The sequence below is a fragment of the Jaculus jaculus genome, chromosome 1, assembly GCF_020740685.1.
Source record: "Jaculus jaculus isolate mJacJac1 chromosome 1, mJacJac1.mat.Y.cur, whole genome shotgun sequence".
Classification (NCBI taxonomy): Eukaryota; Metazoa; Chordata; class Mammalia; order Rodentia; family Dipodidae; genus Jaculus; species Jaculus jaculus.
In genome coordinates, this window is record NC_059102.1 from 182,666,570 (window position 1) to 182,691,320 (window position 24,751).

General features: G+C 50.0%; 3 protein-coding genes and 1 long non-coding RNA gene across 8 annotated transcripts in view; 3 read left to right on the forward strand and 1 right to left on the reverse strand.

Annotated features, from left to right (window-relative positions):
* The window catches only part of LOC123464128, a 67,024-nt gene extending 49,200 nt beyond the window's left edge, over positions 1–17,824 (reverse strand). The window contains exons 1-2 of the long non-coding RNA XR_006639376.1: positions 17,667–17,824; positions 15,816–15,895 (exon numbers count right to left, since the gene is read on the reverse strand). This is a non-coding gene — a long non-coding RNA (uncharacterized LOC123464128). The remainder of the gene's footprint in view (positions 1–15,815; positions 15,896–17,666) is intronic.
* On the forward strand, positions 887–16,494 carry Alox12 (arachidonate 12-lipoxygenase, 12S type). The gene is made up of 14 exons (XM_004657173.2): positions 887–1,070; positions 1,506–1,707; positions 2,674–2,755; positions 2,847–2,969; positions 3,085–3,188; positions 3,412–3,572; positions 4,700–4,843; positions 5,847–6,056; positions 10,964–11,050; positions 11,279–11,448; positions 12,066–12,187; positions 15,490–15,590; positions 15,713–15,883; positions 15,994–16,494. Exons 1-14 carry the CDS (start codon positions 936–938, stop codon positions 16,171–16,173), a joined length of 1,992 nt encoding a protein of 663 aa, XP_004657230.2. The 5' UTR covers positions 887–935; the 3' UTR covers positions 16,174–16,494.
* A 277-nt stretch (positions 17,825–18,101) lies between the features above and the next one.
* Rnasek (ribonuclease K) lies at positions 18,102–19,724 on the forward strand. Its single transcript, XM_004657172.2, has 3 exons — positions 18,102–18,262; positions 18,825–18,901; positions 19,453–19,724. Exons 1-3 carry the CDS (start codon positions 18,185–18,187, stop codon positions 19,592–19,594), a joined length of 297 nt encoding a protein of 98 aa, XP_004657229.1. The 5' UTR covers positions 18,102–18,184; the 3' UTR covers positions 19,595–19,724.
* Positions 19,725–19,936: 212 nt separating this feature from the next.
* Positions 19,937–22,589, forward strand: C1H17orf49 (chromosome 1 C17orf49 homolog). Of its 5 annotated transcripts, none has more exons than XM_004657166.2 (6): positions 19,939–20,052; positions 20,230–20,324; positions 20,827–20,928; positions 21,608–21,798; positions 22,002–22,106; positions 22,340–22,589. In XM_004657166.2, exons 1-6 carry the CDS (start codon positions 20,032–20,034, stop codon positions 22,402–22,404), a joined length of 579 nt encoding a protein of 192 aa, XP_004657223.2. In that variant the 5' UTR covers positions 19,939–20,031; the 3' UTR covers positions 22,405–22,589. The 5 variants fall into 5 exon arrangements, with proteins under 5 accessions (XP_044996972.1, XP_004657223.2, XP_004657224.2 ...); XM_004657167.2 differs by having other exon boundaries at positions 22,344–22,589; XM_045141037.1 differs by lacking the exon at positions 20,827–20,928 and having other exon boundaries at positions 19,937–20,052.
* The last annotated feature ends 2,162 nt before the right edge of the window (positions 22,590–24,751 follow it).

Genomic DNA, 24,751 nt, shown 5'->3' on the forward strand with positions numbered 1-24,751 from the left:
TGGGTCCTTTGGCTTTGCAGGCAAGCTCCTTAACAGTGAAGCCATCTTTCCAGCCCAACAGTTCTATACTATAATGTTCCCTCTACCTAGACTAGTACTCCTGAGTGACAGACACTTTCTACATCCACTGTGGTGGTTGGAAAGTGAGACAGGCCCTGCTCTGCCTTGAGCCTCCCTCAAGATGCCTGGCCCATGGTATTTGGAATGCTTGGGATCCTAAAGGGAAGATGGCCTTCAGGTGGGTAGGAGAGAGGAAGCTGGTCAGGGAAGGGGCATGAGCAGGGTAGCAAACCTTGAAATTCTGCTTTTTCAGATTCTAGGTAGTCTGGGAACCTCTGGCAATCATATTGAAGGGTAGAGCTCAAGTGGAGATGGGAGGAGGGGCTGGAGGACTTGCTAGGCTACACCAGTCCAGCAGCAGGGCATGCCCCAGACCCCAGTGCAGCCTTCCAGGCCCATCTTCCAGAAGCATTCCCGGAGTCTCAGCCCAGAAAGGCAGAGTTGGTTGAAAAGTTGCACTCAGTCCTCCTCCCCTTCACCCCGCCACACACACTTCCTCCAAGTTTCCCCCACACCTGGAGACTTAAGTGACTTAAATCCTCTTTAGTTTCAACCCAGCAGCTCCTGCCCTCAGGACGCCCCTGGAAGTCAGAGTCCGGGTCTGATCTACAAACGTGCTCTTGGCCTCACCCTGGCCAAGGGTCCCTTCATCTCCCTGCACGCAAGCAGCCACCCAAAGGCACAGCCCTTCCCCACAGCTGGCTCAGCTAGCAGGTTCGGGCTAGCCCGGGGCGGGACGTGGGAGGGCCTGGAAATTGTGAGGGCGGTGCACAGGTCCATATTTTAAAGGCTTGGCACTGGCCCCGAGGCGACAGTGGCCCTGGGCGGTCCCGGAGCGGAGCAGGCCCGGGCTCTCCTGCCTGAGAGAGGGCACCATGGGCCGCTACCGCGTCCGCGTGGCCACCGGGGCCTGGCTCTACTCGGGATCGCACAACCGAGTGGGGCTGTGGCTGGTTGGGACGCGCGGGGAGGCGGCCCTGGAGCTGCAGCTGCGGCCGGCGCGGGGCGAGGTCAGCGGGGACCCCAGCCCCGGGGACCGCCGGCGGGCGCGGGGGGAGGGCGAGGGACGGGAGCCTGGGTCTTGATGCCCTTCCCCGGCCCTGGTCCTGGCAGCCTCCGACTCTTCCGAATCGATCGCCCCCGAGCCGGTGTAAATGCAGCCGGGAAGCTCCTGCAAGCGCGGGCGTGGCGGGAGCTCAGTTCACGGAATTTTATGGATGCCAAGGCTCGTCAGCAGTTCAAATCACTGGGGTCACCGCGCTGCGGGCCCGGGGTCGTCCCACAGAAAGGGTGGGGGCACGTGAGATCTACCAGGCAGGTTGTGCGGAGCAGGAGAAGAGATGCTGTAGCTGGCAGCCAGCATAATCTGACGCGGCTCCTCGCTCCAAACGACTGACCCGACTCGCCGGCCCTGGCTGCTCAGTCTGACTGTCGATCCCCCACAGGAAGAGGAGTTTGACTTCGATGTTCCGGAGGACTTGGGGACGCTGCAGTTCGTGAAGCTGCGCAAACAGCACTCACTGGTGGACGATGCCTGGTTCTGCGACCGCATCACGGTTCAGGGCCCTGGAGCCTGCACAAAGGTGGCCTTCCCCTGCTACCGCTGGGTGCAGGGCGAGGGCATCCTCACGGTGCCGGAGGGTACAGGTGAGCGAGAGAGCTTCTTGGGGAAGTCCCACGGGTGGGGGAGGGGACGCGGGGATAAGCTTGCAGAGCTGCAAGGCAGGAAACAGGAAGAAGTCGTGAATTTCTGTAATGTAAATTAGCTGGAGGGACAAATAGGTGGGCTGGAAATCCTCGCCTTCAGTCTGGAAGGTAGGACGCAGCCATGAAGAAAAACCAAGAAGCAAGGAAAAAGCCAAGTCTCCGTAACTGAGCACAAGTTTAGAGCAGGACCAGTGAGGGGCCCATTCTGTGAGAGGTGACCTATGATCACCATAGAAATAAATGATACGATGCTGGAGAGCTGGTTTCGTTGGAATAAAATGGAAGACATCTTGAAAGATAAGAGGCATCTGGCAGGAATTGGGGATGTATAAGAGCAGCAATATCCCAGGAAATTTTTAATATGCGAAATGAGAGAGAGAGAGAGAGAGACTGACTAAGGACGGAAACACAGAACACAGGAGTTTGGGACATAGGTGAAAGCAGGAACAAATCAATAAATAGAGTGATGGTGTGAAGTCAGATCATGAAAGTATACAGCATAGACCCTTTCGAGGACAGGTGAAGGTGTGGCAGGTGAAGGTTTGGCATCAAATTAGCCAAAGCAATATGTAGCAAGAGACAGGCGTGGACCTATTGGTGACTAAAATGTTCTCGCCTTAATTACAGTGATTTTTGCCAACTTTGGATACTGATGAAATAAAGTCAGGTAGGGAAAGGTGAGAGAAGGCAACAGGAAGAAGTGGCAAACATGAGGTTTTGGACTCCAGGCAAGAGGCAGGCTACTAAGATTGGGAGTGTGAGATGTGTAAGAAGGGGGTGCAGACCAGAGGTAAACGCAACTGAGCAGAGCTGAAAACACGGACTTTGGCTCCAGGAAGGGGGCTGAGGAAAGCAAAAGAGCCCCAGAACAGACCAGATAGATAGCTAACTTTCCTGTCTCCCCAGCCCGGCTGGCTGAAGACAATGCCTTGGATGCCTTCCAGAAGCATCGAGAGAAGGAACTGAAGGAAAGACAACAGACATACTGGTGACCACCCACCTGCAGGCCTCCCAACTGTCCTGTCCTCTCCCTAACTGTCCCCGCACACTCCCCCTAAAGCTTTGTTCCCAACTTCTAGCTGGGCCACCTGGAAGGAAGGTTTGCCTCAGACAATAGCTGCAGACTCTAAGGATGACCTACCGCCAAATATGAGATTCCATGAGGAGAAGAGGCTGGACTTTGAGTGGACACTGAAGGCTGGGTAAAAATGGAGCTGAGGAGCAGGGTGGCTTCAGAGCTGGGAGATCCCAGCATAGTGGTATACGGTGAAGAGCTGAGGGTCAGACAATGGGCTCATGCTTCAATACTTGTTCTAGGGCTCTGGAGATGGTTCTCAAACGTGTTTACACCCTTCTGAGAAGCTGGGACCACTTAGAAGACTTTGATCAGATCTTCTGGGGACAGAAGAGTACCCTGGCTGGTCAGTGGTTCTTCCAGTTTTCCATAATTGTTTGGTAGTACCTTTTCATCACAATTCACGATCTCCCTAACTTCTTGCCAAATTCAAACACATTATGCCTTATGATCTCAGAAAGGCCTCAGGAATGAAGAGGGAGGCTGGGCACAGAATAGGCTGAATCCCTGAGGTAGAACCAGGCTGTGATAAATCTCTTCCACCCCACACCTCATCCTCTACATCACAGAGATGGTTCACCAATCCTGGCAGTCTGATGAGCTTTTTGGCTACCAGTTCCTCAATGGCGCCAACCCCATGCTGTTGAGACGTTCTACCTCTCTGCCCTCCAGGCTGGTGCTGCCCTCGGGGACAGAGGAGCTTGAAGCCCAGTTGGAGAAAGAACTCCAGGTACCCACCCCCTGCCATGTTATCTCTAGACTAGTGTAATGAGAATTGGTGACAATGAGAAAGTAAAAATCAGGGAGAGGAAAGGAGGTGCCCCTTGGTGCAGACTTTTCTGATGCGAAATACCTAAAAATGGCAATGTAGTATTAAAAATTACAAGGAATTCCTAGCATAGATGGGGAATCAGGATAGAACACAGACTGGGTCCAGAGATGTCAGGAGGAACAATGACATTTCTGTTGCTCTCAGTGTTCACAGCAGGGGAAAAGGCAAAGCCTATGCCATGAGGTGGAGAGATTCAGGGAGGTTTCCTGGAAATTTTTAGAGAGCGGAGTTTGGGAAAGCTGAACTGCCCCTCAGGAGCATGAGTTTGGCAGGACGTCTGTGTGTACACATGTACTTTCAAACTGCATTCAATGGCAAAGGTGGCTTTGGGTGGGGTGTGGGGGGGGGGGTTGCTGGAGAGATGGCTTAAGAGTTAAGGTGCTTGGCTGCAAAGCTTAAGCACCCATTCCCCAGGACTCATGTAAGCCAGATGCACAAGGTGGAGCATGTCTCTGGAGTTTGTTTGCAGTGGATAGAGGTCCTGGCACACCTATTCATTCATTCATTTTCTCTCTTTCTCTCTATCTCTATCTCTCTCAAATAAATAAAATGTCCTAAAGAAAAGGTTTTTTTTTTTTTTTTTTAAAGGAAAAGGTAGCTAGGGAAAGCTTTATGGAATATTTTCCAGAGTATATAAGTTTTGTATAGTGAGGAGGGATTTTTGAGGTGTTGGAAGTAAAAGCAGAGGACAGACCATTCGAGGGTGACACTGGCCAACTGGACTCGGAATCAGATTGATCATACCTCTGGCACAAACTGGACTGAGCAGGCCTGGTTCTGGACCTACATCTGCTACATGCATATTCCTTGCACAGGACACTTACCTTCTTCAGGCTGTTTTTTCACTTTAAGTTTAAAGAAATTGGACCAACTGGGTACTCTCATTCTGCCAATTGGATTCTGGAACTGATGTAAGGCAGTGACAAGAAGCTGGAGCCACTATTTTCAAATGTCTTGCCCTTTGCTCCGATTCTCTGTGAGCAGACTCTGAACTCTAAAAATGGATACATTCCTCCTTTCTCCAGAATGGTTCCCTATTTGAGGCCGACTTTATCCTGCTGGATGGAATTCCAGCCAATGTGATCAGAGGAGAGAAGCAGTACCTGGCTGCCCCCCTTGTCATGCTGAAGATGGACTGCAAAGGGAAGCTGCTACCCATGGTCATCCAGGTGAGATGCCTGATACTCTTCTCTGTTCCTTGCACCTCTGCTCCTAAGAACCCAATTTCTTGGCCCAAGGCTCCCAAACTCCATCCTCACTGAGAAATGTACTCCTGTCACTGCTCTCAGCTTAGTTTCCTCCAACTAACCCACATGGAAGCACCTGTTCAGTCATTATGTGGCACTGGAGAGATGGCTCAGGAGTTAAGGCACTGGTTTCCAAAGCCCGATGGCCTGAGTTTGATTCCACAGTACTCACAGATTTGAACAGTGGTGCAGGCTTCTGGAGATTTTTGTAGTGGCAAGAGGTCCTAGTGCACCCATTCTCCTCTTTCCCTCCCTCTCTCAATCCATCCTTGCAAATAAATAAAAAAGTCATAATGGCTGCCAGGTATGGCAGTGTGTACCTGTAGTTCCAGCACTTTGGAGGCAGAAAGAGCATGAGTTCAAGGCCACCTAATGCTACATAAGAAGCTCCAGGCCACCTTAGGCTACACAGTAAGATCTTATCTAAAAAGAAAAGTCAAGTCATGATGGCTTCCTGAGTTCTTAGTATATAGCCAGCAGATCTCAAACAATAGTGTGGTTTTGAATCACAAGATCTTGGGTTCCAGTCCTAGCACCAAATAGAGGGAAAAAATAAATAAATAAAAGTTTGCCCTCAGTGTCCCCTGACTCTGAACACCTGCTGTCTCTAGTATCTGTTCTCTCACTAGTTCCATCGAGCATTGATGAGCACTGTCAATAAACCTACACATATATCTTCTGCTTGACATTCCACCACTGGGGCCCCTGATTTCTCCACATCACTGCTAGGACCTCCTTCCTGGACCCACTGTTCCCTATCTCTCCTGCATTTAATTTGTCCAACATCGCACCACAGTGAAGCAGAGTGATAGCTTTCCCATTCCTTCTACTAGACACTACCACCGAAACCTCTAGATGGCAACAGCATGGAAGCCACACATTTTTCCAGGAGTTCCATAAACCACTCAATTTCTGTTTCTTCCAGATTCAGCCTCCCGATTCCAGATCGCCACCTCCAACGCTGTTCCTGCCTTCAGATCCTCCACTTGCCTGGCTCCTGGCCAAGATATGGGTCCGGAATTCAGATTTCCAACTGCAAGAACTCCAATTTCATTTGTTGAACACTCATCTAGTGGCTGAGGTCATCGCGGTTGCCACCATGAGGTGCCTCTCAGAACTGCACCCTATCTTCAAGGTACAGACTAAGGTGTCCCATGTCCCTCAGACTGCAAAGTATACTGCAACAACATGGTGATTTGTAAATGAAAGGGGGATAAGAGAAGATGGTATCAATACCCTGAAGCTTTAATTTTTATCAAATGAATCATTTAACATTTCTTCAGGGCACATTATAAGAGGAGCCCTTTGAAATTTGCAAACATCCTACAGTCTAGCAGTGGGCTTATAGTGTAGCTGAAATATTGTTAGTAGGGAAAAAAAGACAAAAAAACCTATTTCTATCTTAGCATATTAAATAGTTTGCCAGGAATTCAAGTGAATAAGAAACAACTAGAGGCTGAGGGCTGGAGAGATGGCTTAGCAGTTAAGCGCTTGCCTGTGAAGCCTAAGGACCCCTGTTCGGGGCTCAATTCCCCAGGACCCACCTTAGCCAGATGCACAAGGGGGCGCATGCGTCTGGAGTTCATTAGCAGTGGCTGGAAGCCCTGGTGCACCCATTCTCTCTCTCCCTGTCTGTGTCTCTTTCTCTCTCTGTCACACTCAAATAAATAAAGAAAAATGAACAAAAAAAAATTAAAAAAAGAAAAGAAACAACTAGAGGCTGAGTATGGTGGTGCACACCTTTGATTCCAGTACTTGGGAGGCAGAGGTAGGAGGATCACTGTGAGTTTGAGGCCATCCTGAGACTACACATTGAATTCAGAGTTATCCTGGGCTAGAGCAAGACCCTTCCTCAAAAAACAAACGAACAAAACAGCCAAGCCAACAAAATAAACCAACTAGAGAGCAAGATCTAGCATTGGAGTTTGACATGACAAGAGCCAGCTCTAAAGAGTACAGTACTGGTGGAGAATGTTCAAGCCCAACTGAGGAGCCAGTCGAGTAGGCACAGTGCTCATCAGTGCTTGATGGGAATTGTGAGAGAGAAACAATATCTAACAGAAGGCAAGGAGAGAGCCCAGCAGGCTACTTAGCTCTGCTGGTGACAGGGATTACAAGGAAAAAAATAAATCCAAAGATGAGGTGAAGGGAGGAAACAAAAACTTTATCACACCTAGGTTCAAGATCGGACAGAGAAAAGCTGGAGGACCAGACAAGCTTCTGTAAGACCACAAAGCCCACAGCATGGGTATGAAGCAGTAAGTTGGGGATCTACTGTGAAGCCGAGGGCAGCCAAGACTTAAGATTGTTTTAAAACAGTTCTCAAAGTTGTAATGATACTTCACATACAGAGAACTCAAAAAAAAAAAAAAATGTACAAGCTTATAAAACAATAATGGTCAGAAATAGTAAAGTTAGGTCTGGCTCAATTTCCCAGTATCCACATAAAGCCAGATGCACAAAGTGGTGTTATGCATCCAGAGTTCATTTGCAGTGGCTAGAGGCCCTAGTGCACCCATTCTCTCCCTTTTCCCCTCCTGTCAAATAAATAATTTTTAAAAAGAAATAGTCATGTTAGGCACTAGTTTGGAGACAAAATGAGGTGTTTGGTTTTTAACTACCTGGTGGTTGAAGTGTTGGCAAGGTATGTAAGGAAGTACTCAGTAAAGACAACTGAATTGTTTCAGCGGGGTGCCTCTATCTGGATGCTCGCTCACACCTGGCCAGAATAACTGTACTGGTAACATATAGCTGTTTTGATAACATAGTTTAACTAATAGAATCTTGGATTTTAGCTCAGGATGCCCCTGCATCACCATGCTCTACTCAGTGTGATGGCAAAATCTCTATTTCTCCTTCTGGCTCAGCCCCACCTTATCTCTGCTCACTACAACAACTGTATTCGGTGGCCACCTGCTGCACATGCGAGTGTCTCAAGAACCACCTACCTGTGCTCTGGTTGCCGGGGTCTAAATCCTCACCTTGATATTTATCATCTTCGTGTGTATGATGTGACATACCCATTGCATGTGTGTGAGGCTACTGGAGAATATCAGTTGCTCTCCTTTTTTTTGTTCATTCATGTGTTTTCTTGAGACACAGTCTCTCACTGTACCTGGAGCTACTAAAGATTTTGGTCAGATTGGCTGAGCAGTGAGCCCCAGAACTCTCCAGTCTCCACTCCTCACAAGACTAGGGTAACAGGTGTGTGTGGTCATGTCCAAGTGTTTATATAGGTGCCAGAAAATCAAACTCATGGCAAGCCAGGCATGCTCTTACCTGCTGAGCCATTGCCTCAGCTCCCATATTCATTTGTTTGTTTTTGTTGTTGTTCTGGTTTTCACTATTTAGGCAAGAATGACCTTGAATTTCTGATCCTCTTCCCTCTGTATATTCATAGTGGGATTTATAAAAGAAAATAGTGACATAAAACTATAATGTGACACACATTAAATGCTTAAAAAATAGTTCTTGCAATTATTTTTATTAGGGAGTTTTTTTAGGGGGGAGGGGTTTGAGGTAGGGTTTCACTCTAGCCCAGACTGACCTGGAATGCACTCTGTATTCTCAGGGTGGCCTTGAACTCACAGGATCTCCTTACCTGTGCCTCCTGAGTGCTGGGATTAAAGTCGTGTGCCACCACACCCGGCTTGAGGTTTTTTTTTTGTTGTTTGTTTGTTTTAATCTTCAGGCATCTTATCTCCACATGTGGTCTTTGGGTTTTCTGTGATATCCAGCATCTTTCATAAATTTTCTGAAAATTTTCAGACTGAGAGGGACTTTTATTTCTTTATAAAACAATATTTATTTATTTTCAATGATAAAGAATGGGTACACCAGGGCTCTTGCCTCTCAATACAAACTCCAAATCCATGTGCTGCTTTGTGTATCTGGGTTTACATGGGTACTAGGGAATTGAATCCAGGCCAGCAGGCTTGGCAACCAAGTACCTTTAACTGCTGAGGATCTCCCCAGCCCTGCTTTGATATATTAAAACTAAAGGTATCACTTGGGTCACTCATGTGCCTGGAATTAACAACTCAAATAAATACTAATTGGATGAAATCTACATATTAATTTGGTTAAAAAGAAATAAAAAAGGCTGGAGAGATGGCTTAGTGCTTGCCAATGAAGCCGAAGGACCCATGTTCAACTCTCCAGATCTCACGTAAGCCAGTCGCACAAGGTGACGCCAGCTCAAGGCAGCACATGCACACAAGATGGCACACATGGAGTTTGACTGCAGTGGCTGGAGGCCCAGGGATGCTAATTCTCTCTCTTGATCTCATAAAAAGAAATTTTTAAAAATTAAAAAAGAAGACAAAAAGAAATGTTTGGGGGCTGGAGAGATGGCTTAGCGGTTAAGCGCTTGCCTGTGAAGCCTACGGACCCCGGTTCAAGGCTGGATTCCCCAGGACCCATGTTAGCCAGGTGCACAAGAGGGTGCATGCGTCTGGAGTTTGTTTGTAGTGGCTGGAAGCCCTAGTGTGCCCATTCTCTCTCTCTCTCTCTGCCTCTTTCTCTCACTGTGTGTCACTCTCAAATAAATAAATAAAAATGCCAAGAAAAAAATTAAAAAACAAAAAAAGAAATGTTTGGGAATGAAGTGACCTGTTTTAATAGCCAAAGAAAATGAGAAAAGAGAAAGCCTAACAGACAGGGCTGGGAACAAATTTGATGCCAGCTCTTCTGTCTTTTAAGCAGGGGCTTAAAATAGCTCCTCTAATTATGAATGAAAGAGTCCTCCCAAACCACCCAGTGAAATAACCAAAGAATTGGGTTTTTGTTTTAATTAATTTGAAAGAGGAAAGCATACACACACACACACACACACACACACACACACACACACGAGTGAGAGAGAGAGAGGGTGTGTGAGTATGGGCATGCCAGGATCTCCTGCCACTGTGAACAAACACTAAATGCATGTGCCACTTTGTGCATCTGGCTTTACATGAATACTGGGGAATTGAACCCAGCAGTCAGGCTTTGCAGCTGCTGAGCCATCATCTCTCCAGCGCCCAGGTGTATGGGTTTTTTGTTTATTTATTTTTTTGACAGAGAAAAAGGGGGGCCAGACAGAGAGAGAAAATGGGCACACCAGGGCCTCCAGCCACTGCAAACAAACTCCAGACGCATGTGCCTCCTTGTCCATCTGGCTAATGTGTGTCCTGGGGAATCAAACCTGGGTCCCTTGGCTTTGCAGGCAAATGCCTTAGCCACTAAGCCATCCCTCCAACCTGTTTTTTTTTTTTTTTTTTTTTTGAGGTAGGATGACCTGGAATTCACTATGTAGTTTCAGAATGGTCCTGAAGTCATGGCAATCCTCCTATCTCTGAGTGCTGGGATTTAAGGTGTGCATACAACCACTCCTGGCTTAGGAGAGGTGTTTTTTGTTGTTGTTGTTTTGTTTTTGTTTTTTGAGGTAGGATCTCACTCTAGCCCAGGCTGACCTGGAATTCACTATGTAGTCTCAGGGTGGCCTCAAATTCACAGTGATCCTCCTACCTCTGCCTCGAGTGCTGGGATTAAAGGCCTGCACCACCATGCCCAGATAGGAGTGTGGTTTTGATAAGGAATGTAAAGGCTAATTTAAGCTATGATGATGTGAATCAGAGAAGAATTATATGAGAGTATCAAAAGTAGATTCCCAAGACATCTAAACTCATCAGAAATAAATAAAGAGAATGATAATAGCACTATTAGGGAACTTTCATGTACAAAAACACCAGACATCACCAGGGCACTTTAAGATCCCAGTATTGCCCCCTGTTGACAGATGAGGGGATTTCAGGTTAGATGGTTTTAACTGCCAAGAATCAGAGCAGTAAAGTATGGGTTGAAATCCCAGAGACAGGTGGTTCCACAGCACAATTCAACTTAGAAGAATTTAGAGACCAGTGAATGAGACCAGCCGGACCAGGCAGCAGCAGGGACAAAGCATCAAGAGGACAATAGGACAGTATACTGGGTGCCAGACCCCACAAGGAAGGACCCAAATAAGGACTCCATGAAGCATTCCTCCAATCTCCACCACTCTAGCTCCTGGTCCCTCATATCCGCTATACGTTGGAAATCAACACCCGGAGCCGGACCCAGCTCATCTCAGACGGAGGAATATTTGATCAGGTAAGGAAGGAATGGGGTGAGGAGCCAGCCATCTGGCCACCACATCACTGAGCCTATGAAACCCTCAGGATCCCAGACCAATGTGAATGTCCCCAGCCTTAACCTAGGAGCCCCAAGCCTTTACAAACACGACTTTCAATCTGAACACCCCACCTCTGAACTTTATAGACCATGATTTTCTGGTCCCACTTTCGTCCCTCAAGACCTGTCAACTAACTATTGCACCAGGTAGTGAGCACAGGTGGAGGGGGCCATGTGCAGTTGCTCCGACGAGCCATGACTCAGCTGACCTACCGCTCCCTCTGTCCTCCTGATGACCTGGCTGACCGCGGCCTGCTGGGAATCCCAAGTGCTCTGTATGCTCAGGATGCTTTACGGCTGTGGATAGCCATTGCGCGGTGAGTGAGAGGGAGCTGAGGTGTGGAGTGGAGTTGCAGAGGAAAGGCAGAAATCCTGCTTGATGTAGCCATAGCGTATGGCATCTCCCCAGAGAAAAGACAAGGAATAGTGAGGAGGGAATGGGTGATGTCTATAAACAAAGACTAGGATAGGACACAGACTAAGAGAGCTGTGGGTGCAGAGGCTGGGGAGGAGAATCAGTTTTGTTAGGAACCAACTGTGTGTTCCTACAAGCACTGATCTGTATCTCCTGTCTTTATAGAGTATGCCAAGAGTCTGGGGAGGACCCAGGGTATAGCTCAGTGGCAAAATGTTTGCTTAGCATGTCTACTTTAGGTTTGATCCCCAGTGTTGTAAATAATGAATAAACACATAGGCATATAGGTGGAATAAAATTAAAACAAATGAAAATTCATTTCAACGGGTCAGCTTGAGCTAGAGTGAGACCCTACCTCGAAAAACCAAAAATTAAAAAAATCATCTCAAAAGGCTAGTCTACTAGGATCTGATCCAAGTACAGTGAAAGCCAGCCATGCAGAGGTCACAGGAACAAGGGAGCAAGTGTCAGAGGATGGGGGCTTCTGCTCTCAGAGGCCTCAGCTGCCTTCTCTGGCAGGTACGTGGAGGGAATTGTTCACATCTTCTACCAGAGCGATGATGTTGTGAAGGGGGACCCTGAGCTGCAGGCCTGGTGTCGAGAAATCACGGAGGTGGGGCTGTGCCAGGCCCAGGACCGAGGTAAGATGCATCCCAGAGACGAGCTCATCAGAGGCCCTGCTGGACACCCATCCTCTGGGGACAGAACTCCAGCCCCTCATCGAACCCCTCCCTTGGTGGCTGAAAGCATGTGACTCCCCCATCCACACCTCCTGAGATTTGATTATTCAGGATATCCAGTTTGTCTTCCTCAGAGGCCCTGACTGTCAACTCCTGCCACGGGCCTCAGTTACATCCATTACTTGCCATAGTACAGGGTCCACCCAAGCCAGAACCATAGCCAGTGGGTTCTACTAGGGCTCATGGTCTGCCTTCATGGTTTCCTGTTTTCCTAGCTGAACAGATAAATGTAAAAAATTTCCCACCAAATCCCCAATGACCCACCATGGCTTTTCCTCCCTCTTCCTCTTGCCACACACAGGGTCCAGACATGTTCCAAACTTGCAGTAATATATATACATTGGCTCACATCTGAACTCAGTGGTCTTATCTTTGAAGGGCAGGCATCTTTAGCTAATTCAACCCTCACTCCCCATCTTTCCAACCACTAGCCAGGATGCAGCCACTACCTTTCAGTAACTTCTAATCAATCAGCTCCTTTTTCTCTCCATGGGAGAAATACCCTCTTATAGCTAGTTCTAGCTTTATCCTTCCTTTTCAAAACCCAGGGTCTATTCTGGAATGCCCTGAAGCACTCTTCAGGCCCTGCCCCTCTATACTTGAGACCAACCTCTTGAATCCCATCTGCTGCCTCTGTGAGACAATTACAAGCCATTATAGGAGAGGAGCAGTATGGCCATGCCATACAATGCAGCAAACACCTGTGCCCCGGAGAGTGGGGAGAGTTTCTCCTTGAGATATCAGCAGAGTACATCCTCCACCTTTGTCCTTGGGACATCAATGGTCTAGCACCTCCACCCTTCCAGAACCAATTTTTCCCTAGTGCTTCTCAGTCCTCACTCCACATGTTCCAAAAGACCCCCTCGTCCTTCATGGCCTTCTTCCCAAATGGGATATACACCTGGAAATTTACAATCAACATTAGTAATCTTGGTCAGTTCTGATTGCAGTAACAAAGGATTATAGAGTGGTTGACTTAAACAAAGTTTATTTCTTTTTTTAAAAAATATTTTTATATATTTATTTGAGAGAGAGATAGAGAGAAAGAGGTAGATAAAGAGAAAGAGGTAGACAGAGAGAGAGAGAGTAAGGGCCGGAGAAATGGCTTAGAGGTGAAGGTACTTACCTGCAAAGCTAAAGTACCCAGGTTTGATTCCCCAGGACCCACGCAAGCCAAATGCACAAGGTGGCCCACGTGTTTGAAGTTCTTTTACAGTAGCTAAAGGCCCTGGTGTGCCCATTCTCTCTCTATCTGCCTCTTTTCTCTCTCTCTAATAAATAAAATAAAAAGATTTAAAAAAAGAAAAAGTAAAGTTACAGGTATGCCAGGGCTTCCTGCCACTACAACTGAACTCTAAATGCATGTACCACTTTATGCATCTGGTTTTATGTGGGCACTGGGAATTGAATCCTGGCTGTCATAAATCTTTGCAAGCAAGCATTTTTAACCACCGAACCATCTCTCCAGCCTCAGAAGTTTACTTCTTACAGTTCTGGAGGATGGAAGTCTGAGATCAAGCTGCCAGGATGTGCAGGTTCTAGCAAGGGCACTCTTCCAGGTTGCAGACAGCTGGCTTCTTATAGCCTCATGTGGCAGGAGAACAAGTCAGCTCTCTGGTTTCCTCTCATAAGCATTATTCCTTAGGAGTTCTACCTTCATGACCTAATTGCCTCCCCAAGGCTCCACATGGCCAAGTACCACCACACTGGGGATCAGAATGCAAAATGTGAGTTTGTGGGGAGGGCACACACACAGTCCATAACACACATATTAATTTAACCTCCACTAAGGGCGTCAGCTTCTCCATAAGCTCACTTTTGCCAAGTTTTCCTGACAGACCTTTTAGAAAAAAGTATGCTAAAGTTAAAACCCTCAAAGAATTAGCAGTCAGGAACCTGAGTCCACGGTCAGGCCCTGCTCTCCTTTCCTCTCTTGAAGGAATCCTGATAAACTATCTAATCTCACTGATCTTTGGTTTTCTTATGTGTAAAACAGAGTAAATATATGTATACCAACTTAACTGAGGAGCTACCACATCTACTGTAAAATGACTGGCTTGAGACACATTTTGTGGGAAGTTCCTCCTACCAATCAATATTGAAAATCTGATATCTTTCCTTCTCTCCCTTCTTCCCACTCTCCCTCCCTCCCTCCTTTCCTCTCTCATTTGTTTTGAGGCAAGGGTATCATGAAGTCTAGGCTGGTGTTAAACTATTATGTAGCTGAGGCTGATGGTCTCCTGCTTTAGCTTTTAATCCCAAATACTGGACTAAAGGCATATACAAACTGAGTGTGGTGGTGCATGCCTTTAATCCCAGTATTTAAGAGACCAAGGTAAGAGGATGGGTATGAATTCAAGGCCAGCCCAAGACTATATAGTGAATTCCAGGTCAGCCTGGGCTAGGGTGAGCTCCTACCTCAAATAAACAAACAAACAAACAAACAAACAAAAAGGTATTTGCCACCAAGCTCAGCTTGGGACTTCTCTTATTCCTCCCAATCTTATACCTCAAGAGACTGTAATTCCATGTCTGGACATAGGAATAAATGTTACTAAATTCTTAACAACTTTTTAAATTTAAGGATAACTGATCACCCAGATCTTCTCAACCCCTAATCCTTATATAATAACAATATCTAACCAATTTAAAGTTTATTTATATATTATAGTTCCCAGTTAAGTCTACCATTTGTTGAGCACTGATTATAGACCAAGTGTGTGTGTGTGTGTGTGTGTGTGTATGTATGTATGTATGTATGTATGCATGTGTATATATATATATATATATCCTATCATCTATATAGACAGAGCAAGTGATTATAATCTATGTCTATCTATCTACCTCCCTCTTTCTCACTACATATATTAAATTATATATGAGAAACTCACTGTATATATAGCCCAGATAATGGCATAGGCAGTCCTGAAGTGCACAAGCCTCCTTTCTCTGTTTCCTTACAGCTGGGATTATAGGCATGTGCCACCTGCCCATTTTACAGATGAAAAAAACAAATGGAAGTACAGAGTGATTAAGTAATTGGAATAAAAACAGCCAGGATTAAAACTCATGTCTGATACACATATATCTAAATAATTGAACAAGTACCCACCTATTGTAAAATATGGGACCTATCCAAGCATCAGCCTTCATTTCTTTTCTCTTATGCTATAGCCTCTAAATCCTGTTCCTTTCCTGGCCAGGTTTCCCTATCTTCTTCCAGTCCCAGGCTCAGCTCTGCCATTTCCTTACCATGTGTATCTTCACATGCACTGCCCAGCACGCTGCCATCAACCAGGGCCAGGTATGGACAGCTGAAAGCCCAGGTCCCTGAAAGCAAGTGTCTGGACCTTGGGAAACCCAAGGGAGTGATGGGTATTGACACCCTAAGTGCTAGAGTTCTAGGGTCACAGTTTCTTCCCCCAGCTGGACTGGTATGCATGGGTCCCTAATGCCCCATGCACAATGCGGATGCCCCCACCCACCAACAAGGAGGATGTGACAATGGCCATGGTGATGGGGTCACTACCTGATGTCCAGAAGTCCTGTCTTCAAATGACCATCTCATGGCATCTGGGTCGCCGACAACCAGACATGGTGAGGAGGGGTCTGAGGAGAGGGAAATGAGAGTTGGAAACATTGAGGTTTGGGCCCTGGGAGCTTCTGTCTTCACACTGGAAACTGAATAAACCTTTGTTCTGTCTCAGGTACCTCTAGGGCATCATAAAGAAAAATATTTTTCAGACCCCAAGGTCACAGCTATGCTAAGCCAATTCCAAACAGATCTGGAAAACCTGGAAAATGAGATTTCAGCCCGGAATGAGCAACTTGACTTACCTTATGAATACCTCAAGCCCAGCCGCATAGAAAACAGTATCACGATCTGAGGCCTAAGTTGCCACCTCGTGGAAGAGTTCCTATCACCTTTAGGACTGACCTTTCCACCTTGACTTGATGCCCTCCTAAGGCTCTGCTGAATAAGGCTCTAACTCCTTCCTCAGTTAAGCACTCCACATCAGTATCCTAATAGCCCAGAACGCATTCAATTTTCTTGCTCTAATGAGCCAGGTAATATTTCAGGCTTTGCAGACCACACAGTGATTCAGTTCTCACACTGTAGCATTAATGCCGCCTCAGACATTATGTCTGTAAATGCATGTAACTATGTTCCAATAAAACTTTATCTGTGGGCACAGATATGAACTTCACATGTCACAAATATTCTTCTGGACTATTCTACCATTTAAAATGGGGGAGGGAGTGTTTTGCTGGAGACCTTACACAAGGCTGGGGCCCTAACCTCACTTCCAAAACACCTAAAAGTTATGGCTGAGAGGAGGGAAAAGATAAGTTGGGTGAAATTACAGCTACTTCAGTGAATTTTCTTTTCCCAGGCACCAGACCTCATGCTTGATATCTAACTTGTGAATCTTGATGCTGTTCCCTGAGTTGCCCTTGACTCTCACTTCCTACTAAAACACGAACCCTAAAAGATGGGAATAAGCATGGCATTCCTAGCTCAGAATAAACTTTGAACAAAAATGGCTTCTTTCCCCAACAGTCCCAAACAAAAGAAATAGGAAAGTCTTGATTCAAGGCCACTCTGCCAGCCCCTTTAATACCCAGTGATATTTTTCATAACTTTTTCAGGAACAGTATGCACAAAATAAATGGAAAAAATGCCACAAATTTATTGTAGTCCATCTCAGGGTTTCTTTATTTGGTTCGGGGTCTTGGGTTCAAAATTATCTCCCTGTTATTCAGTGGTCATTGTGCTTATTAGCATGAGTGCAACAAGCTCGGTACAAAATTGTGTTCTTCATTTATCGTCCTGGGTTCAAATCCCAGCATCTGGAAAAGTGCATTTAGCAAGGCCTCTTGCCTTCATATACAGTCTTTCAAATGATGTTACCTACGAGAAACATCTCCAGCGCAACGAACCCTAAACTATTTAAGTTTTTATTTATTTATTACAGAGAGAGGGAGAGAAAGTTGGGTGGGGGGATGAATGAGAATGAGCCCTCCAGGGCCTCTACCCACGGCAAAGGAACTCCAGACACATGCGCCACCCCATGCATCTGGCTTAAGTGGTACCTGGAGAATCGAACTTGAGTCCTTAGGCTTCGCAGGTAAGTTTGCCTTAATAGCTAAGCCATGTTTCTAGCCCTCCCAAACTATTTTTGTTAGGTTTTAAATTTTATTTTTGTGCATGTGTGTGTACGGGTGCACCAAGGCCCCTTGCCCATCCTCAACTGTTTTAAAGCGTTCCCGGCACCGCCGCACGCAGGGCACAGGAGGGGCTCGGGCGTCCGGTCAGGGTCGGGAAGGCTGGCCAGGGAAGCTGCGGACGCGCGCTCCGAGCCATCTCTCCTTCGCTTACCCCCGTCTCCATCATCACCGAGCAGCGCCCGAGACCCAGGCACGCGAGGCAAACATCCCAGGCAGCGGGCCTCGGGTCTCAGGTCCTCTTCCCCGGGTTCCCGAAGCCCCCGCAGGGTTTGACAGCTGCCCCCGCCCGGCCAGCCCCCGCCGGCTCGCAGCTAGTTCCGGGGGCATGTGACGGGCCACGTGACGCGGCAGGCCCTTCCATTCCAACCGGAGGGAGCAGGAGGATCCGGAGCGCTCGCGGGCCCTCGCTCGGGCCGACTCGGGGCCCCGGTAGACGCCGAGAAGGCCTTCAGGCGGAGCTCCTGGGGTTCCCGCGTCGCCGGCCCCGCCGCAGGCCGCGGACGAGCGCGAGGAGCCGGGCCACCTCTCCCAGCGCCCCCGGCGGGGTGGTTCCGGCCCCGGCGCTGCTGGGCGGCGCAGGTCCCCGGCCCAGCTCCCTCGGCCCGGCGGATCCCGGCTGCTTGCGACCTCCTGTTCCCTCCTGAGCCCCGCTGCCCGCACTCCCCGCTCATGGCCTCGCTGCTGTGCTGCGGGCCCAAGCTGGCTGCCTGCGGCATCGTCCTCAGTGCCTGGGGCGTGATCATGTTGGTGAGGGGACATGGCAGAGGGCCGGGGGGCTCCCGGGGTGGAAGGGCTGGGGACTCCGAGCCTTAGAAAGCGGCAGACAGGTTAATGGGCTGGTTGGCTAGCCCGCGGCAGGACGACAGACGGAACTCACTGGGAATTGGGGCGAGAGGGTGCTGGGGCAGGACCCCGGGAAAAGAGCCCAAGGCCGGTGCATTGGCGAGCCCCCCCACAGTAAGAGAATTAAGAGCTAGGGTCCTGGGAGATGCTTGAGCTGAATGGAGGCTGGGGGGGGGAAGGGTATCTAGGGCCTCGTTTCTCCAGGACTCCACCCGCCACCTCTTCCGTCTTGACCCGTGACAGTGACACCTCGGGGAAGGGGAGTCTCGGAGAGTTTGCTTATTACTCTGCTCGCTTTTGCCCAACCAACCATTCGTCGCAATGTCCTTCTTGGAGCCCCGTTCCAGGTGGCTGCTTCCAAATCCAGCCACAACCACCCGGGCTCATTCTGGTCCAGCCCAGGTGCAGGTGCTGGCCGGTATTGGAAGGGGAGGGGTTTGACAACCTGTCCCCCCTTTTCCCCCAGATAATGCTTGGAATATTTTTCAATGTCCATTCTGCCGTGTTAATTGAGGACGTTCCCTTCACGGAGAAAGACTTTGAGTAAGTGGTCGGTTGCGGAGTAAATATGGGAAGTGATGGGTCCTGTGGTCAGAAAGATGGGGGTGAGGTGGGGGGACACTACTGGAGGCTGAGTAAGAGGTCGGGTGCGGAGTCAAGACAGGAAGTGGCGGGGCCTGTGGTCAGAACGATGGGGGGGGTCACTGATGGAGGTCGAGTATTTGGGGCCCAGAGTTAGTGGGGTTGGGAGTGTAGTTCAGTGGCAAACGTGTGCCTGACATGCAAAGCCTTAGTTTCAACCCTCACCCCCCCCCCCCAAGACAAGAACACACAAGAACGACGAAATAGAATGTACTTAGGACCATCTTGGAAATCAGGCTTTCGTGGCCCATCAGTTTAGGTGTGGCCTGTAGGTATTTCACTACTCTGTGCCTTAGTCCATGTTTGCAAAGTACTCTGTAAGCCACCCCATACGCTTGCCGATAAAACCAAGAGAAACAAAAGCGTTTAGAAGGGTGTCTGGTGCACAGTGAATGAATGGCCCGTCGGATGCTCTCCATATCTGATTTCCTTGCCTACTTCCCTCCCTCCAGGAACGGCCCTCAGAAAATATACGACCTTTACGAGCAAGTCAGCTACAACTGTTTCATCGCCGCGGGTCTTTACCTCCTCCTGGGAGGCTTCTCCTTCTGCCAGGTTCGCCTCAATAAACGCAAGGAATACATGGTTCGCTAGAGCTCGCCCCGCTCTCCCTCCCCACCCCTCTCTCTGGCAGTCCCTCCCATTCTGGGGACCGGCTGTCTGTCCGTCTGTGCCGGCGCCCTGCCCTTGGCCGGAAGTACAATAAAGATGCTGGTCTCTTAAACGTCGTGTCGGTGCCTTTCGTGAGGGGCCGGGCCGGGCCGGCGCGAGCCGCAGCTAGGCCTCGAAATGCCGAGTCCCGGACCCTCGTCGGAGGCGGACTGAGGCGTGCCGGAAGTGGGGCGGTGCCTTCCGCCGCTCCTTCCCCGGGAGCGCCCGAGCGACGGCGGGAGAGGCCAGGCCTGAGCCAATCGGCTGCGGGGAAGGCGGGACTTCCTGCGCGGGGGCCAGAGCGGCCGGTGGCCGGGCTCGCCGTGGTCCCAGCTCGCGTGGCGGCGGCGGCGCGTCTCCGTGAGGACGTGCGCGGGGCCATGACGTCAGCGTCCACCAAGGTTCGACCTCCGCCGCGGACTGCGCTCCCTGGCGGCCACGGGAGGGCGGTGGGGCCCCTGCCTGGTTCCGGGCTGCTCCGCGCTCGGCTGGCGGCGGGCGGGAGGGAAGGAGCCCGGGGTGGGGCCAGGGGCTCCTCGGGGCGCCGCCGGCCCCCCGTCATGCTGCTCCGCCCCCAGGTCGGAGAGATCTTCTCCGCGGCCGGCGCCGCCTTCACGAAGCTGGGAGAGCTGACGATGCAGCTGCATCCCGTGGCCGACTCTTCCCCCGCGGGGTACGTGAGTGCAACCTGGGACGTGGACGCCTGGACTCACACACTCGACCCTCGCTCTAGGCCGGGGACATAGGTTGTTCATTCCTCTGCCTGGCGACCGCGCCGGGGCAGAGAAGGTGTGTTCGGGACTGATCGTTGGAGCAGTGAGTGGACAGGTGAAAATACACTTAGGTCCACAATCCGGTCTCATTAAATGATCGTCTCCTGCTGCCAACGGACATGACACCTCAGGCCCTGACCTCCACCACTCATTTCAGGTCACACAGAATTCCCTCAGACTGTTGCTGACCGTTCGGGGGTTCTGTTTGTGAGCCCCCTGGCTTGTTGAGTTGGTTTCAGTGGGTTGTTCACAGCATCTGTTGCATGTTGATGAGGAAGAGAGATGTTCTAGAGTGGCCTGGGTGGGGGGTTAGAGGCAGCTTAGCTGTGGAATGCATAGCCTGTGGGCTAGCTCCACCCCCCACCCCCCGATTTTTGCTATCCCCTTCTCCCCTTCCGACAGTGCCAAGTGGACCGAGACGGAGATAGAGATGCTGAGGGCTGCTGTGAAGCGATTTGGGGACGATCTTAATCACATCAGCTGTGTCATCAAGGAACGGACAGTGTGAGGGAGGGTGGTTGGCAGAGAAACGGGGGGGTGGGCAGATTTCCTCCCCCTTACCCGTCGTTCCATCTTCCTCCGGATGCCCAGCTCATCATCTTCCCTACTTGGTTGCTAGTGTTGTTAGCATTCCCCTGAGGACTGAAAGATTATGGGAGCTGTACACTTTGGTCAGAAGTTCAGAAAAATGCACGGGTAATATAAGAGCTTCAGAGACTTTGATTCAGAAGGTGCCTAGCATGATTGTATTTGCTAATGAGGCATGCCCTGGTTACTTAAACAGCTCTTCTGACACACTTTAGTGTTTCCAGGGATATTGTGATTCTGAACTAGACGCTCATACTCTTAACAAGTTTCAATCTACCTGCTACCTGTATATCACTAAGCCTTAGCTGGTGGCTGTACATATCCATACATCTCTCCCAGAGGAGGATTAGGGGACAGGCTTTTCTGGATACTCAGCTCAGGGAATCTACTCTTCACATCCCATCAGCCCTGAGTGAGTCCTGAGTTTCCAGGAGGGGGAACCCCTCTGCCCATGGATTGGGGCCTTGACCTAGATTTTTATGAAGAGACTCCAAGAATTCCTTCAGAGTGGCCCACTAACCTCTCCCTGCCCCTCCCCTCTTCCCTCGGGCTTTCTGGTGAACTGTTTCCCTAACCTGCTGTCTCTTCTCTTCAGGGCTCAGATAAAGGCCACTGTGAAACGAAAGGTATATGAAGACTCTGGCACCCCCCTTCCAGCTGAATCTCCGAAGAAAGGACCCAAGAAGGTGGCATCTGGTGTCCTGTCGCCTCCTCCAGTCACCCCTCCATCCAGCAGTTCCAGTATCCCTGAGGCTGGGGCTCCTCCCCTAAAGAAACAGAAGGCTGGTGAGGGCTATGGAGTTGCTGCCTAGGGTAGGGGTTGAAGGTGCCACCTGAGGTTCAGTGAAAGAACTGGGCCTGGGTTAAAAGGCAGACCTCTGCCGTTCCCTATGGTGGTCTGGGGATGGGGACATAGAGTGTGAAGCTTTGGAAAGATGGGAGGAGGGGAGACAGACAGGAACCTAGAACGTAGCCTATGCCCCTCCCAGATGTAACCCTCAGTGCTCTGAATGACTCCGATGCCAACAGTGACGTGGTGGATATTGAAGGGCTGGGAGAAACTCCTCCAGCCAAGAAACTCAACTTTGACCAGGGTAGGAGTCCTCCTCCTCCTCCCACACCTGCTGGGGTAGGGGAAGAGGTGCTCACCTGGATGGCTGGGGAGGGTCCCAGCAGAAGTCCCTCCCTTGTGAAAGGGTTTCAGAAGGGAAGGCATTCTCAGCGAAGGGGACTGGGTCAGTAAGTAGAATCGTTTGAGAAGGTGGGAGTTATCTGGGAAACATCCTTGGGTCTTGCCCGTCTTGATCCATTTCACTTCCTGTTCCAGACAGCCTGACCCTGGACTCTGGCCTTCTGTCAACCTCTGCTGAAGCTCCGCTACTCTCCTGCTAAGCCTTCTACGTCTGACCCTCTCGTTGTTCACCCCGAACCTGTGGATCACCTGGCAAGGCCTGCGCGACAGGGTCAGAACGCTGTTGGAGCTGTCCACCTAGCTGTTCCTAATGACCATGTGCCCTCACCCCTGACTTCTACCTGATGGACATTTTTATACAGAAAACAATAAAAATTTACCTCAGCTGGTGCTGTCAGCTGCTATTGCCTCTGCTCTCCACAGCCCTCAAGCGCCCACCCTCCTCCGTAGCTCTCACCACCCTGCCCGGAGCAACACAGCCAATACTGGCAGACTTGCTTCTCAGTGCCAATATTTCTGTGCTGCTAGAGCCAGGGGGGCTGGGTGTGGGCAACAAAGACTGTATTTTGCTCCCTGGCGTCAAAACTTACTCCCAGAGTTGCTGGCAGCCAGTATTCCTAAGACTACCTGGAGGTTTGAAAGGGTCTTTTCCCAGTGATCCGTTCGTATGCTCTTCTGCCCCACCTCACAACTTCACAAGGCCCCAGATGGTTTTTTGGAGTGCTGTTTCTCCAGGGTGGCCCCCCAGAGACGGGCCTCAGCGGTGCTTCCCCTACCCTCGCTCTAACACCACAGTGTGGTTTGGACGTGGCCACAGTGCCGTACAAACCACAGTGTGCTGCTGGGGCGAGAGCAGGACTTGTGTGGGTTAAGAGGAAGGGCGCACAAGAGCCAGTGCTAGGAAGTCCCTCAACCAAGAGTGGGGAAATGGAAAAGGTGTGAAAGGCAAGCATGGACCCCCAAAAGGTAGGAGAACATGAGGGGCAGTAGTTGGGCAGGATCGGGGAGGAGAGGAGCTAGGAGTTGAGCGCAGTGTGATAAACTTGGAACAGTCTTACCCTCTGTAGGCACTCAACTCAGAATTCCTAGGATGGGGACACAGGAAACAGGGAAAGACCAACAAGCAGCATCCCGACTGAGCAAGGGCAGGGGCCCGAGGCTTCCTGTGTCTGCTCCTCCCCTCCCTAGGTCAGAACCCAAGAGAAACGCTTAGGAGAGACTGGGCCAAGGACAGCAGAGTTGAGAGTTGGCAGTCTAGAGGTGATGGGGCCGGAACATGGTTGGGAGAGGGGGGCCGGAAGTCGCCTTGGGCCGTGGGCCTGCCACAAGATGGAGGCCAAAGGCAGGAAATGGAGGCCAGGGCGAAAGGGGAGCAGGAGAGCCCAGGAAAAGGGCCATCTGGACTTGGGGGTCAGATATTCAACCCCCAGTGGTGTTCCCATTTCCCACAGGCCCCCAAGATTCATGCCCCACCCCCACAACAATACCCATCAGCCCATTCACCAGGCCCAAGCAAGCAGGCCCACCCCTGAGAGCCACGTTTAAGCACAAACATGCCTCTCCCCACCCCCCACCTTAGGCCTTCCCTTAGCCCTTTCCAACTGCCCAAGACTTGATTTCTTAAAAAGCACCTCCCAGGAAGCAAAATCTAAGGACCAAAATTCCTTCTGGATATCAAAATAATGCCCTGTAAAACCTAAATGTTATCCTTCCATAGCCCAGCCAATCTTTTACCACCACCCCCATTCCGACACACCCCCCCAAAGTCTTAGCTATCAATCTTCTTGACCCCTCTGAAAGTGCCAGACCCTCTCCAAGATTCCATCCATTCTACATCCATCCCTATCAAGACCTCCTACTCCTCATTGCACTCTCTAGGATCCCCCCAAAACAACTGTTGCCCCCAAATCTCACCACAGCAGAGCTTTTGTGGTGGTGAAAAATCAAACACTATTCTAACAGCTGGAGATATTAGGGGACTCTCTAGTCTCGGGCTCTGGTTTCCACCTAGGGGGCTACAGCTTAGGGGTACAGGAGAAAGTCTCTCCGGTCATCCCCCCAATTCCAAGACTGACAAAGCCCAACCCCACCCTGGCACGCACCTCCAAACCTCCCCCCCAACCGCCACGTCTCTCCTGAAAACAGGGGACACTTTCCTCCCCACTTACCTCAGCTACTCTCCCCTGAGATCCTGGTCCCCTATTTTGAAAGGAGCAAATTTGGGGTGCATCCCTCACATTTGGGGTGCAGGAGAAAGGAGTGGCCCCAGTCGCATCGCTGGCCTCCTTCCTCTCGGCTGGCTCAAGGACTGGGGAGTGCCTTGGGGAGGGGGGACCCCCACAAGAGTGCTCTGGAGGGGGTTCCTCCACTCCCAGTAAAAATTGGGGACACCCCCCCAAACCCGTCCCAGCCCATCCGTCTCCAACTCGGCGGGAGAGGCAGCTGCAAGGCTCCAGTCAGATTCCCCCAACACTACATTCCTCACCCCATCTAGAGGGGTCCTGGGGCCCTCAAAAAATCCCCAAAAAATCTAGGATGTTGGGAAGA

Coding starts and splice junctions, on each gene's coding strand:
- Alox12 (XM_004657173.2), top strand. CDS start 936: ATGGGCCGCTACCGCGTCCGCGTGGCCACCGGGGCCTGGCTCTACTCG. Junction 2,970..3,084: donor GAGTGGACACTGAAGGCTGG/GTAAAAATGGAG, acceptor TACTTGTTCTAG/GGCTCTGGAGATGGTTCTCA. Junction 3,189..3,411: donor ACAGAAGAGTACCCTGGCTG/GTCAGTGGTTCT, acceptor TCTACATCACAG/AGATGGTTCACCAATCCTGG.
- Rnasek (XM_004657172.2), top strand. CDS start 18,185: ATGGCCTCGCTGCTGTGCTGCGGGCCCAAGCTGGCTGCCTGCGGCATC. Junction 18,263..18,824: donor CCTGGGGCGTGATCATGTTG/GTGAGGGGACAT, acceptor CTTTTCCCCCAG/ATAATGCTTGGAATATTTTT. Junction 18,902..19,452: donor TTCACGGAGAAAGACTTTGA/GTAAGTGGTCGG, acceptor CCCTCCCTCCAG/GAACGGCCCTCAGAAAATAT.
- C1H17orf49 (XM_004657166.2), top strand. CDS start 20,032: ATGACGTCAGCGTCCACCAAG. Junction 20,929..21,607: donor GTCATCAAGGAACGGACAGT/GTGAGGGAGGGT, acceptor TCTTCTCTTCAG/GGCTCAGATAAAGGCCACTG. Junction 22,107..22,339: donor GAAACTCAACTTTGACCAGG/GTAGGAGTCCTC, acceptor TTCCTGTTCCAG/ACAGCCTGACCCTGGACTCT.